The 14,300-nt window shown below is 52.9% G+C and overlaps 5 protein-coding genes across 5 annotated transcripts; 3 read left to right on the top strand and 2 right to left on the bottom strand.

Annotated features, from left to right (window-relative positions):
• Positions 1 to 505: 505 nt before the first annotated feature.
• Positions 506 to 1,040, bottom strand: BROUX77_001980 (uncharacterized protein; the record flags this gene model as incomplete). Its single annotated transcript, XM_073746469.1, has 2 exons — positions 506 to 901; positions 966 to 1,040. The coding sequence occupies 2 exons, from the start codon at positions 1,038 to 1,040 to the stop codon at positions 506 to 508; spliced, it is 471 nt and encodes a 156-aa protein (XP_073607062.1).
• Positions 1,041 to 5,253: 4,213 nt separating this feature from the next.
• Positions 5,254 to 7,052, top strand: BROUX77_001979 (uncharacterized protein; the record flags this gene model as incomplete). Its single annotated transcript, XM_073746468.1, has 4 exons — positions 5,254 to 5,280; positions 5,333 to 6,686; positions 6,753 to 6,923; positions 6,982 to 7,052. The coding sequence occupies 4 exons, from the start codon at positions 5,254 to 5,256 to the stop codon at positions 7,050 to 7,052; spliced, it is 1,623 nt and encodes a 540-aa protein (XP_073607061.1).
• Positions 7,053 to 7,291: 239 nt separating this feature from the next.
• BROUX77_001978 (uncharacterized protein) lies at positions 7,292 to 8,040 on the bottom strand (the record flags this gene model as incomplete). Its single annotated transcript, XM_073746466.1, has 2 exons — positions 7,292 to 7,819; positions 7,948 to 8,040. The coding sequence occupies 2 exons, from the start codon at positions 8,038 to 8,040 to the stop codon at positions 7,292 to 7,294; spliced, it is 621 nt and encodes a 206-aa protein (XP_073607060.1).
• An 807-nt stretch (positions 8,041 to 8,847) lies between these two features.
• On the top strand, positions 8,848 to 10,094 carry BROUX77_001977 (uncharacterized protein; the record flags this gene model as incomplete). The annotated part of the gene is made up of 5 exons (XM_073746465.1): positions 8,848 to 8,902; positions 8,977 to 9,170; positions 9,233 to 9,297; positions 9,376 to 9,428; positions 9,505 to 10,094. The coding sequence occupies 5 exons, from the start codon at positions 8,848 to 8,850 to the stop codon at positions 10,092 to 10,094; spliced, it is 957 nt and encodes a 318-aa protein (XP_073607059.1).
• Positions 10,095 to 12,829: 2,735 nt separating this feature from the next.
• On the top strand, positions 12,830 to 14,032 carry BROUX77_001976 (uncharacterized protein; the record flags this gene model as incomplete). The annotated part of the gene is made up of 1 exon (XM_073746464.1): positions 12,830 to 14,032. One exon carries the CDS (start codon positions 12,830 to 12,832, stop codon positions 14,030 to 14,032), a length of 1,203 nt encoding a protein of 400 aa, XP_073607058.1.
• Between the last annotated feature and the right edge of the window lie 268 nt (positions 14,033 to 14,300).

Here is a 14,300-nt window from a genome sequence, read left to right as displayed (position 1 = left end):
GGACAATGGGACAATTAATATCAACCACCGTGTGGAATCAGTGGGACTAATGGTATGGTGCTGATTTGAGGGGTTTGTGTATCACGTGGATGTTGACATGCTAGGGTTTAATGATGAACCTCAGCTGAGATACAACAGTTGTGAAAATGTGAAGTTTGCTGCTCTCCACTCAACCAAGAGCGGAGCCCTGAATAACCGTATTTAGATATTGTCTTCACACCAAGGTCCCAGCCTCATCTGTTAGCACTGCCGGTTTTCATCGCAAGAAATATCGCATCCATCGTGAGGTACAGCAGAACTCTGTGTCACGCGAAGAAGCACAACGTTGGATGTCACAGAAGAAACCAAGTTTTCTCAGAGTCGCCATTAATATTATATTCAGCAAATTTGTACTATCTCATTGGGTATACCCGTGGTGGACACGACTGTCCATGTGTCTATTGCATTGTCTCCAAGACGTTTCTAACTCCGTAATCCTAATAAACAACTCCTGGCATTCAATCCCTTAGAACAGGGCAAGGGCGGCCAGAATACCAGCGACACCGGCGAAACCGGCGGAGCCAGACAGGGCGGCGGCGCCGGCAATCTGGGAGGAGGTGGAAGTCGAGGTCGAGGTCGACGTGGCGGTGGTGGTGCCGTTGGCGGTGGTCGTACCGCTGGGCGAGGCAGTACCGGTGGAGTTGGAGTTGCAGGCAATCTCGTTAGGGACGTCAACACCGAAGCCCTGGCACAGGCTGCTGGCGTAGCTGAGGGTAGCGGCCTGGTCCTCCTCGCCGCAGGCGTCGACAAGGCAGCAGGCAATCTGGCTCAGGAAGTCGTTGTTGCCGCAGATGCAAGCAACATCACCCTGAGAGCAGCCGGCAATGTTGGAGCCCGAAGTGAAGCCGCTGACACACTCGGTCTGGTGATTGATGTAGGTTAGCGATGCGTATTTTACGACTGATTATCCGGAGGGGAATACTCACAGCGCAGGAGGGCAGGCTGGTCTGGGCGGAAACAAGGCCGGCAACGGCGGCAAGGAAGAAAGTGGTGGACTTCATGGTGATTGATAGTTTGGATAATTATTTGAATAAGTTGATTATGTTCAAAGGCGAATAAACAGCTGCTCTCAGAGAATCACGGGTGATGATGTTTTGTGTGAAAGCGAGGGAAGCAAAATAAAGGCAGAGAAAAAAAAAAGTAGTGAAACACGAAAGAAATAAACAGAAAAAGAAGGAAAACTGAAGAAGAGCAGAGAGCACAAGCTTGTCTTGATGGGTATCTTGAAAACAAACAGGAAAGAACGATGCGCGGACGTGCCTGCCCTTTTAAAGTTGGAGAGAGTGGGCGGGCAGACAGACAGACAGGGAAGGTGGGCGGATCCGAGTCTTGGGCCTGGGGCATGCAACAATGGGCGAGGGAAGGAGGGAAGGGGCCTGCAGTTGCCGTTGCAGGCGAGTGGTGGCTGCTCGTGCTTGGTCAACCAACCGGGCAGCTCACCCGGGAGCCAAGGCAATGACGCGCAAGCAAAAGGGTAAGCGCACCACCACAGAGCGCAGTACATACAGCAAGTACGGATGGGCCTGGCAGTTGCGCTGCCCCGGTGCAGGGGTATGTGGGAACTCCGCCGGACTTTACAGTAGTTGCTGGCTGAGGTGGTTAGTGTTGGTTGCTGTTCTATTTTCTTTGCAGGCGCTTTCTTGTGCCTTCCTCGCGGTTTCACAGGGACCTTTTTTGGACCGCGTTGTTTCTTTATTTCGACGTGGCTGTGAAGTACCGGGTACGAATATATCCACAGACGGGTGAATAGAACAACAAGAGGACGTCGATACTTGTGGCCACACGCAGTGGGATGGATGGATGTGTACACACATACATACGTACTATGTACACATGTATCTGCTGCTACTGTACTTGAATACTGCCACTGATGCTCGTATGCACATTGTGCAGATGCACTGCGCTCACTCCGTACAACGAACCAACGGCCTCTCCTCTGGCCTGCTCACCTCACCTCATTCTTCGTCCACTAACTCGTACCCAGACCTCCAGTCCTGTTTCTATCTGCACATCTCCCTTGGTCCAGATACCTCCAAAGCTTGGACCAGCACCGAGACGCAAATGACCATGCGGCAAAAGTCCTTAGTCCCACCCACCACCACCACCACCACCACATCCACGGGCAATATACACACGTCTCCGCCATTAGGAATCTTGCACAGACCCCTGGCTGTTGCATAGCCAAGGCCTCTCTTCCCCCTCACCGGCTTCTTTGATCCTTCGGCAACACTGGTAAATTCAACCGATAAAACCAAGGCAGCTCCATTTAACATTAGGGCTGGCCGTTGATCTCTGTTTCTGTCTTTGTCTGCACTACATGCTTGTTGGCCTTAGCATGTCTCATTGGTGGCCTTTTTTATTCTCCTTTGCCTCTTCACAGCAACGCCCCTGAAACCGGGCTTTTTGTCGTCTATTTATTGCCATGGTTTTAATCATCATATCATCGTCTCCTGGCCCTAGACACTGGCATTGGCACAGGGCCCCTAAGCGGTATTTTCTTTTTGCTGCAATCATGTACAATTGTGCTTATATGTACTATAAAAGCTCTCAGGATCCGAGAAACTCCCAATAATAGACAGGCAATATGGTTATTGTTATGGTTAAACCTTCATATTCTTGGTCTCAATATGCAATGCGACCATCTCGTTTATCGTTGCTACATCTAACAGCGACTTGGCTGGCCTGTTCCTTCCGGGCCTGGCTGCAAAGGCTGGATTCTGAATAATTACTGGGCTCTTGTTTGTAATCAAGCCTGTCTTTGAGATTCCCTATTTCTGGTCTTCTTCAAATGTCTGTAGCACGGTCTGTAGGCCAGCCAGCTTCTAGCTAGCTCTAAACCGCCTAGCCCTCCAAAAGCTGGCCTGGCCTCCTCGTCAAGGACCCTGGAACATGCCGATCTGTGGTCAATAGGCTAATGAATGGCGTTGTGCGCAAAGCTTGTGGGCTACAAAGTGCACCAGGATCGATCTAGCGAAGCCCAGACTGTGCTCCACAAAGACCAAGCATGCAAGTGACTCTAGCAATGTGTGACCCGACTAACTACGGCTAGTTATACAGGTAAGCTCCTCTAGTTAGTCATGACTGACTACCCGCGTAAACTTGTGCCCCAGAAACCAAGCTCCATACTGGATTCACTCATCAACTCCAGCCATAACAAACAGTTGATCTTTACCCGTCCAAACAGGGCATCATCTCGTCTGGTTGGTGCTGCCACGTCGTACCGCAGCTCAGCACAAATCTCGATGAAACTGAAAAGGATCACCTTTAATCCTGGCCATATCTCTGTTCATGTCTGTGCCCATATCCATCTCCTCCATCCGTGTGCTGCGTTATCCTGGCGCATTCTCCCAAGTTTTCTTTTCTGCATCACCTCTCGTCTTGAATTGCCGTCCAAACTCCATCATCATGAAGTTTTTGACGAGGGCCTCTTGTTCAGCATGCCCAGCCCTAGTACGACCCTCAGGCAGTATATACATGCATAACTACACAATTATGCACACACATCTTGTGTAGGACCTTTCGAGCGCTGGCAACCATGTCCATGCCGGATCTGCAATACCGGGGACAACTACTCTGAGAACCCAAGTATGAACAATCCAATCTTATGCAATGCATGTCTGCTTGTACCTTTAACTATCCACAGCATGGAAACATGTGCCGGATGGTGGCCTTCCTTCATCCTCAAGCCACCGGTTCCAACGTTTGTAGCTTCATTTCACAAGCCGGCTAATAATTCTAGAATGCAGTCGCGCGGCTCCTATTTCTTGATGTCATGCTCTTTAATTTGCGAGAAGGCCTATGGGATTCATACAAGAAGGGGACTCCTTGTCATCTCCTTGTGTCTTCATCCGACACCCCAGATGCTCCTGGAACCCACAAGCTGGGGCGAGATGAATCTGCAAATGAGAGCCGTGTTTGTTTGGCTGCATTCGAAGAATCGGCGCACATGTGCTCTCGGTGTCCGGATAAACGGATTGCAAGACCATGGGACGAGAAGGGACAGGTCAGACCGGGCCACTCAAGCGAGACATGCGTGGAATGTGGACTGCCCACATTCTCGTGACCTGTTTTTGTTTTGCCTTGCCATGGGAGACTTTGTCTTCTTTTCCCTCTTGTTTCACCATGTGTTCATCCTTCCTGAGTATATCCATCTCTTCAGCAATGTGCACCGACTGGTGTTCCTAGCTCGCTCTCCTTGTGTATGCTTGGTACAACTGCCGACTGACTGGCTCCTCGCTGCTCCTAGTCTGGCTTGTTTGAAGATTACTTGCATGTAGATAACTAACACATCGGGTGCCGCATGTTTCTTCTCTCCGGACTGGGGCGCTGTGGTGGCCACTGGTCGGACCGAGCGCCAAGGATCAAGCTTCCTCGCCCAAGCTTTTGGAGCTCTTCCAAGCGGAGCACTGGCCAAGACTATGAGGGCAGGACAGCAGTTTAGTACCTCTAGGGAGTCAAGACAGTGTACCAGCCGGATTGCTTGTGAAGACCGGTAAAAGGAGCGCCTATGTGAACAGTACGTAGTACATGGCCTATAGCCTAACTACGGCTACAACTGATTCACACCCGGACACGCACTACTTCTCTTTGTCTCTTTGTCTCCTCGTCTCTTTGTATACAAGTAGCCTCCAGTCGCACAAATCATGGCTCGGTCCTCTTTTGCTGGTTTTCTTCCTGATTGCGTGGTGGTGGTGGTGGTGGTGGTGGCGTGTTTAAGGAAGGTGCAGAGGGTAGAACGTACCAGAGACGGAAAGAACTGCGTGTAACAAATCTTGGACAACTGCCCTGTTTACTGCCCCCTTCTTTCCTGGGTCTTTTGTGGAGAAATATCCAATCTTTTATTTTCCTTTTATTTTTATTTTTTTGCTACTCTTCATCTTTGGCCTTCATATTGGTGGCTCTTCCTCACTTTTCTATTTTTTTTTCTCTCCTCCTTCATGGGAGTCCCTTTTTCTCTCCTCTTCTCTTCTCCAATTTGTATAACTATTAATTAATTACCCTCTTGTTCTCGCGATCTATCATGGGCTGGGGAATTCTGGAACCGCACCAGAAGGGTCACGTTCCAGGTAGGCTTCACTTGATCTCTTCTCTGGGCTTCCTTCTTGCACTTGTAGATTCTGACCATAGCGTCGTCTAGGGACTACGCGATACTATGACGATCCAAACCAGCCTGGGTACATCGCCGGCCGCGATAGCGGCAATCTCAAGACGGTCATGCAAAATGGCGAACATCTGATCTTGGTGAGTCTTGTAGTCTGTTCTTTTGTGGCCTCACCGTCTAACCACGTCTCAGATCCCCCAACCGTCTGATGACCCCAATGATCCGCTCAACTGGCCGATTTGGAAACGTGACTTAATCACCTTTATTCTTTCCATGAGTGCCATCTTTGCCACGGCCCAGGGCTCTATTCTTGCTGCCAACACCATCGTCATCACCATTGAGATCCGACGCAAGTTCACCGAGGTTGCCTTGTTGACTGGCTACTTTCTAATGGGCTGCGGTGCTGCCGCTGTCTTCTTTGTGCCATCAGGCCGGGTCTGGGGGAAACGCCATGCCTTTATCCTGGGCCTGATCATTCTCGTAGCCTCGAGTGCCTGGGCCAGCACCGTCGGCTCGGACTACACCAGTTTTGTTTGGGCAAGAATTATTCAGGGCGTTGGATGCGCGCCCTTTGAAACTCTGGTCAATGCTGCCGTTGGCGATCTTTACTTTGTCCACGAGCGAGGAATCCGCATGGCTTTCACCAACCTGGCCGTGTTTGGAGGTGCCTTTTTCACTCCTATTGTTGTTGGCAAAATGACTCTTACCATGGGCTGGAAATGGACCTTTATCTTTTCTGCAATTTTCTGTGCCGTCTGTCTTCCGCTTGTCTATTTCTGGTGCCCCGAAACGGCCTACCGCCGGGACTCCAAGCTAAACACCGACATGGGAATGGACAATACCGACAGGTTGTCTACCACTACTCCTGGAACTAGAGACTCGCAGGGAAACACCTTTGAAATGTCCCACCGCAGCGATAGCAACAGCGTTGGCGAGACAGGCCAGTTTCTCCCGTCCAAAGAGAATGAGAATGGAGCAGCCACTGAGCCTCGCACCGAGGCGTCGGGCTTTATTCGAAAGAAGACCTTCCGAGAGTCCTTGGCGCTCTTTGATGGCCGTAAAACCGATGAAGGCTATCTGGTGCTGCTTCTACGTCCATTTCCCCTCTTGTTCCAGCCCGCCTTTTTGTGGACATGTTTGATCCAAGGTACCATGATTGGGTGGACCGTCTTCATTGGTGTCATTATTGCCATGATCTTCCAGGGTCCTCCGTACTGGTGGAAGGAAGATAAGGCTGGCTACATTTATCTCGGTCCTTTCCTTGGCGCTGTGTTGGGCTTCTTTATTGCTGCCATCATGTCGGACTGGCTGGTCCGCTACATGACTAGGCGCAACAATGGTATCTACGAGCCAGAGTTCCGCATTCTACTGGTCATCCCCATGTTCATCATTGGCGAAGCAGGTCTTTATGGCTTCGGCATCACAGCATCTCAAATCATTACGGGCGAGTCGGTATGGCAAACGCCCGTGGTCTTCTTCGGCCTTGAAGTCTGTGCCATGGTTATCGGCACAGTTTCTAGCTCGCTGTACATAGTCGATGCGTATCGTAAGTTACAACCTCGTCCTGATCAAACACCCTCCACGAGCTGCATCACTAACACAACTGGTATAGGCGACCTGGCCATCGAGGGCTTTACTATCAGCATCATCTTTAAAAATTTCTTCTCCTTCTTCCTCACTTGGTATGCCTTTGACTGGGTGACCTTGGGCATTGGTACCAAAAAGACCATGATTATCCTTGGCTCTGTTCAGGTTGTTGTTTGCCTGACCAGCATCCCCATGTGTAAGTGATGGCCACCCTCACTGAGATCTTTCATGTACCAAGACTAACAGAACTGTAGACATCTATGGGAAACGCATTCGTGCTCACTTCCACCGCCACGACATGCTGAAGAAGCTCCATTTGAAATAAATCTCCTGTTTTCTCTTTTTTTATACCATGATACCCTATTTCCCGTCCCTCAGGCTGTTCGTGTCGCCTCATCTTGGATAATATCTACGTGCTTGCTTTCGTGCAACCGCCACGACCAATACTATCTAATGCCATTTACATAGAAACTATAGTTACAAAGCTGGTGCCAACTTATGAATCCTCAAGCGTGAAATCTCGCCCTACATAAATGTTTCGTCATAATCAATCTTGGGATTGCATTACACGGCTCTGGCGCCATCGCCCCAGATGCCCATGACAGCCATAGCAAAGGCAACCGAGGAGAAGCCAGTCTCAACAAAGCGAGTCTTGGCAAAGTTCTCCGCCATGGCGCGAACCTCCTCGCCGTTGACCTCGGCCTCCTCGTCCTCGCCAGCAACAACGTCGGAATCGGCCATGGACGAACTGCCGAGATCCTCGTAGCTAGCCTCGAGCGCACGCACGCTCTTCTTCGGCTTCGGCGCCTGTCTAGCCGACACAGCAGCTTGGCCCAGCAGCATGGGCGTCAGCACATTGGCCAGGCCCGCAGCGCCGGCAAACAGCGAGGTGTACAGCAGGTATGGGTGGCGCGCGGCGCGCGGCGCGGAGACAAAGGCGAGCAGGAAAGCACCGCATGAGACGCGCGACAGCAGGTGCAGCGGCTCGGCGGACAGCGCGCTGAGGCGCGTGAGCGCGTGGGCGCAGGCGGTCGAGGAGGGGAGCGAAAGGAGCGAGGGCACGGCGAGCGTGGTGAGCGAGTAGGACATGCCCTGCGCAGTAGAGAAGGAGGGGGTTAGCAGCGGGCCACAATGGCGGGAAGATAGCGAGCGGTCGGTGGTGGTAGAGAGGGGGAGGAGGGGTAGAGGGCGGAGCAAAGGAGAGACAGAGAGAGACGTACCGTCAAGAGACCCAGAGACACGGTCCCGACAAACTTGAGGATAGACACCCGCGCAGGGTTTTTGAATATGCGGAACACGCGACAGACGAGCATTGTGTGTAAGATGCGGCCCGTGGAGGGTTGGGAGGGGAAGCAAGGGTAGGACTGTAGTGACGATGACGTCTGAAGGTTTAGTCGGAGATGGAAAAGGAAAGGAACTGAAAGCCTGACAGCCCCGCGGCTTGCTCCTGTCTCTTCTTTTTTTTTCCCCGCTGCCTGAGAGCTTGGCTTAGCTTCTGTTTTCTTTTTTTTTTTGCCGTCCCGTTAGACCGCCTCGTTTCTTTTTTTTTTTCCTTTGCTTTTTTTGCAGCAAAAGCTAGACAGAGTTCATGAATCCCGTTCTCACGTAGAACCGAAAATTAAGGGAAGCCAGATCCTCTTGGAGAGGCACGATGTCAGAAGTTGGGTAGCTGCGTCTGTACAGGGATTCAGGCCTCATGGCAGGGGTAGCAAAGCGGGCTTATCAAGAGCCAGTCAGATGCTGCGATAAGCGCGTTGGAGAACAGCCGGTGCTTAGTCATGATCTGGGGCCGAATCGAGACATGGTGTATCCCAGGTTCAGGGACAATCGACAGCTTGAGAATGTTGGAGAACGAAAGTCTGCTGGCATGGCATGGCTGCACGCACGTTTTGGTGCAGTTGATCTGCCCTTGGTTTTATTGTTATACCGAGGCAAATAGCCATTGTATCACCGTAACAGGAGACGAAATAAGAGAGAAACGCCGCCGAGACTGACAGAGCGTGGGGCGGCCTGTCCTACATATTACAATCTATATTCTCACTTGCCGTAGTCACCGGATTGCGCTTCTACTGCATCGCTTTTATTCCCTCTTACACAAGACAAGTACTTGGTTACCCATCATGCCAATCCCACCCTCAGCGTACGTGAGCAATGTCTGGAAAGACGGTATTTTCGGTACGTTCTCTCACGACCCGACCACCAGTTCCGTCTCCCTGCTAACCAGCGCTGTTCCTTGCCCGTCGCAACAGACGGCCGCGTAGCGTTTGTCACGGGCGGCGCCGGCACCATCTGCAGCGCCCAGGCGCGCGCGCTGGTCAAGCTCGGCGCGAACGCGTGCATCGTCGGGCGCAACGTCGACAAGACGGAGGCCATGGCGCGTGATCTGGCGACGGCGCGGCCTGGCGCCAAGGTGATTGGCATAGGCGGCTGTGATGTCCGCAAGGTGTGTGCTTCTCTCTGTTGTGTGTGGAGGCGCCCGACTACTAACACGGCGTTGCTCTTTAGGCGGAGGATTTGCAGGCTGCAGCTAAGAAGTGTGCCGATGAGCTTGGGGCAATTGACTTTGTGATGTGAGTCCGCACCATGCGTGTATCCAATCTTACCACGAGGCTCGCTCACGATTATGACTAACTCTGGGCTCGTGCAAGTGCTGGTGCTGCGGGAAATTTCGTCGTGCCAATCTCTGGAATGAGCTCCAATGGTAAGCCCATCCCGACCCTCAAGCCCACAAGACCCCAACCATGTGTCCATACATACATACTGAACTTCCCTCCTAGCATTCAAGTCAGTCATGGACATTGACGTTCTCGGCACCTTCAACACTGTCAAGGCAACCATGCCGTATCTCGTTGAATCCGCCAAGCGCAACCCCAACCCCAACCCGGACGGTACCGGCACCGGCGGCCGCTTCCTTGCAGTTTCAGCCACGTTCCACTACACTGGCATGCCGCTGCAGGCGCACGTCTCGGCGGCCAAGGCCGGCGTCGACTCGCTCGTTGCGTCTGTCGCGCTCGAGTACGGCCCGCTCGGCGTCACGGCCAACGCCATTGCGCCTGGCCCGATTGCAGGCACTGAGGGCATGGACCGGCTCGCGGGCGAGGTCGCCGTCAGCGAGCAGGGCAAGGGCGTGCCCTCGGGCAGATGGGGCACGATTAAGGACATTGCCGATGCTACAGTCTACTTGTTCTCGGATGCCGGCAACTATGTCAATGGCCAAATCATTCCCGTCGATGGCGCGGCGTGGAGACGCCAGGGAAGCGATGGCGCGGGCGTAGGCGTCGACAGTACAATGAAGTATCCAGACTATGTCCTCAACGGCACGATATCAAAGCAGATCAAAACGGGCCGAAAGAACACCAAGCTATAGAGAGCAAAGGTTTAGATGCCTTGGCCATAGCACTAGGGTTAGCTACGAGAAACTTGGCGATATATGAATGGATTTAGGGTTGAGCCCGCTTTCATATTTGACCCCAATAACGGGCTTCCTCCTGATCAAATGATGTGCTGGCATGGGTCAGCATGGGGTCTTGATCTGTTCAAAATGGAGGCCATTGCATGATTGGATCCAGGAATCGCCAGTCGTAGGCGAACATTAGGTGACCAAAGCATTCCATGAGAGAGCATAATGGATCGCATAATTAATAGTAGTAATGGCTTATCCCACATGCCATGCCGCACTTGTATGCAATAACAGTCTGTATAGTTAACTCCAAAACTACACATGTATGAGCAGCTATTGTAGACTGACAGACATGCACATAATATCGGCGGCTTCTAAAGGCTTGCGTGAGAAAGGGCCCTTGCAGCCTCTGCATAGCCGCGTGTCTTGCTACATGCACAATGAGGCGGCAGGAAGCTGGTGATAGTTGAGGCAAGATGATGTTTGCGAAGCACAGAAAATCTCACGGTAAGCCGATATGCAGGAACAATGCAACACCCGAAGCAGAGAGGCTTTGAGTTCCCCCCCCTTTTTTTTTCCATCACTACGACTAGCCTCCTCTCAGCTCGGGGGAAGCGGGACAAACAAAGGAGAAGAGCATCACCACGTCCGCCTTTGCTCGTGATTATTCATCCACGACCAGCCACTTGGTACCGACGAGATGCCAAGGCACTGGCGGTGGGCAGCCACAAGTGCAGTGCCTCTTTGATCTTTGATCCTCATCTCCAAAGCCTCACCCAGTGGTCGTCAGCTGCGAGCCAGGGTCCATTCGAGAAGGAGGGATGGGAGAGCCGCTAAAACGAGACTAGAAGAAAGGGAAAGCCCGCGTCCACCTGGTGTAGAGGCGCACCGGTCCGGATTAGGGGCGAAATGTCAATGTCACGCTGGGAACGATTTGGGAGGCGGGGGGTTATTTGTGTATGTGTATGTGCCTGTCCTCGGTTATGTGACCCTGGACATATACAGACGCATGCTTAGAGAGCGGTGTGTCGTCCACTGTGGCTGCTTGTTTTTTTTCCACCAGTCGGACGGGCAAAAGGTAACGGTGAGCTTTCCTTCCTCCCCCATCCCCCCAGCCGTCTCATCTTTGGCTATGCGGTGGGATTTGGCTGGTGATCATGAGACTAGGGCCAGGGCCATGGCTTGGACTGGGACGTGGGCTTGATATCTTGGGCTGTTCGCTGAAAGGCATGAAAAAAAACCCTGTGCCACATGTTCCTGTTGCCATGCGAACTTGACAATACATAGCACATACGAGTTCCGGGGGATTTTTTGCCCAGTCAAAGCAACCACTGCTGGCTAACTAGTGGTAGTTGTACTATCTTTGCACTCACGGAATCTACGGGGTCTCAGTCTAAATGGCAGAGGAACCGGCACCCTTCTTTTTTTTTCTTCGTTCTTCTTTCTTGTTGGTGCCAAATTGGTGACAAGCCCGGAGATAGAGAGGAACATGTCGTCTGAAGGATGCAGCGTTAGGGTTTCTCAGGAGGCCAAAGCCAACGCCAGATCCCAAGCCAAGGCACTGAGCGAGCTTCAGACTGAGACTGGGACTGAGTGGCCCCCCGACTCAACTCGGGGCCTCAGTCTGAGCAAAAAGGGAGACACCAAGGTGCATAGTCTTGCTACAGATTCATTCCAGAAGGGGAGCAGGAGGACGTTAGTTCGCTCGTCGAGTAGTTGCCGTCTGACAGCCTAGTGTCTGGTCGATTGTCTTTTTTTTGTAGAAGCAACAGCCTGGTTTCAAAAACTTCTTGGATTTTTTTTTCTTTTGGTTGCAATTGCCCTGTTCAAATGGTTCGTCCGATAGGTTACTTGCAACTGCTCTTTCTGTTGACCACAAGGCTGGCACCTTCCTGTTTCTTTTCCTCTCTTTTTTGCCTTTGAAGGTTTTGTGAGGAAAGAGCGACAAACCCGCGGTTCTACTCTGTGATTGGCCAGCTTCGTATTGTCTTCCTGTTTGTGGCATTCCATCATCTCCAAGCCAGCCTTTTGTTTTACGCGTCTGTACATATTTATTTCCCCTTCTTGGTTTGCCGCCCGGACTTTGTTCTGGTGTCTGCTATTTTTCTCAGAATAAGAGGGAGCGCCTTTTTATCCGCACCGTATAACGCTAAAGACAGGGGCCTCTTCCATCTATACAGCACTGGACCCCTCTCTAAGAAAAAAAACAGAACAACATCAAAAGACCCTGGCCCTGCTTCCCAACGTTTACGTTTTGGCTGCTCTGCTTTGTTCTCCTTTTTCTTCTTGCTATTTCTCGGGGGAGGTGTGGTCTTTTTTTGTTTGCATCATCTTGTTCTCTTCTTCATCTCTCCCTGGCTGCCGACTGCGCTTTCTTCCTTTCTGCTTCTCACCACGCTCATCAACTTGTCGCCGTGGCTTCTCTCCTGCTGGCCGCTCTGCTTGCACCAACCAACACCACGCAGAAAATCATCTGTTGACATCATACCAAAACCCTCTGCTGCTGTGTTTCCGTTGGACTGGCCGTTAAGCCTTGCCCTCGCCCTCTTGGATTTGGCTGCTCGCAGCAACACCTGCCGAGTCTGAGGCTGTGAGCAACTTCTCTTGCCCTTCTTCCTTCTGGAAAACTGGTCCACGGCGCCGATCTGTTTCGCATTGTTTCGCTTCATCGTCCTGCTCTGTTTATTTCTTCGCCACGCACAATGGAGCCTGTCCCCGAAACCGAGCGTCTGGAGGACTTCAAGTCTGCTCCTCGTCCCAGTCTCCGTCTACAAAGTCCCACTACTCCGACCAGACTGCCCCGATCCAGCTTTGGCCCCATGTCCCCGCTGGAACTGGACCACCAACAGCAACCCCTCAAACGCCCCTTCAACCTTCGCCGTTCCACCGATCCTATTCCCCTGTCGCCCAAGTCTCCGTCCTCCTTTGGCCTTGGTGTGGGTAAGAGTAGCAGCACGGTAGCCGCAACTAGCCTAGCCTACCGTCCCCGGACGACGTCGCCGCTCACTCTTTCCAACCAGCAGCGTTCCCGTGTTCCCATGAGCCACGGGCGCTCCAAGTCCCACATCGGCCTGTCCATGTCCCGGGCCCAGTCTCTGCCCGGCGTCAACGGCGCCGGCCACCTGCTCTACTCGCCCTCCAGCCCCACGAGCTCGCCACAAAGGACGCGGACTCCCAAGAAAAACCCCGACGACATGTTCCCTACCTCGCCTGTGCGTACTTCGGTGCTCGAGTCTTCGCCGCGCTTCAACCGCAACAGAAGCACATCTCCCGTCAGCTACTCAGTGACGCCTTTCCCGCTGATGGATCCTGCACTGGCCTCGGCGCCCGTTCCTATCCCCGTCTCTACGCAACCGTCGGCCAATGCCGCGTACAGCTCGTCGCCTCTGGCGCCGTCGCCGCTCGCTGCCACCCCGCAAATCACCATGATGCGTGTCCGCCCGGCCTCGCCTCTCCGGAACCCGCCGCCGGCTGCATCCTCTGCAACCGCCTCTCTGCTGTCATCGCCCGTTTCTCTCGGCCGACCCACAGCGCCTACCGCTAACAACAGCAGCAGCCCTGACAGCCTGTACTCGACCAACTACAGCAACCTCTCCATATCCTCATTGGCGTCCTCCTCGATACCGTCTACGCCCACTTCTGCCCGCTCGCGAAGCCCCAGTGTCTCGAGTCTGGAAACTATTCCCGACTCCCCCGACGCCGAAGAAGCCGCCGTCGAGGCAGATCGCATCTCCCAGCTCAAGGCTGCCGCCGAAGCCGCTGCCAAGGGCGGCAACGCGGCCGACCAGAAACCCACCAAGGAGTCGCGCGGGAGTCGTGGATTCCGCGACAAGCGCAAACGCTGGAGCGTGTGTGGTGCTGAGCGGCGCGGAGACCTCGACCTGGAGACCATCTGGGAAGACTGATTGACTGTCGACGAGTGCTCGAATTATCTCTCCCTTGCGCTCTTCGCCGGTCGACTTTGGTCTGGACGCTGGCTGTCTTAGATTGGCCTAGTGGCTCTGGGCTTGTCTGAAATCTTCGAGTCACCTCCCTCCTCCCTTTCTTGCTGTTTCCTTCCCATTCTCCTTGCCCTCTCTTCGTTCCTCTGGAATAGGGACGAACGGCGCCCATGCAAAACTCCCTCGCATTCAAGATCTTTGGTGTGTTGCTCACACTCTAAGTCGCTCCCTT

Source organism: Berkeleyomyces rouxiae (assembly GCF_048999995.1).
Source record: "Berkeleyomyces rouxiae strain 22BRR77 chromosome Unknown BrBRR77_ptg000002l, whole genome shotgun sequence".
Taxonomy (NCBI): Eukaryota; Fungi; Ascomycota; class Sordariomycetes; order Microascales; family Ceratocystidaceae; genus Berkeleyomyces; species Berkeleyomyces rouxiae.
Note: the sequence above shows the minus strand (reverse complement) of the source record. Positions and strands in the feature narration are given on the sequence as shown.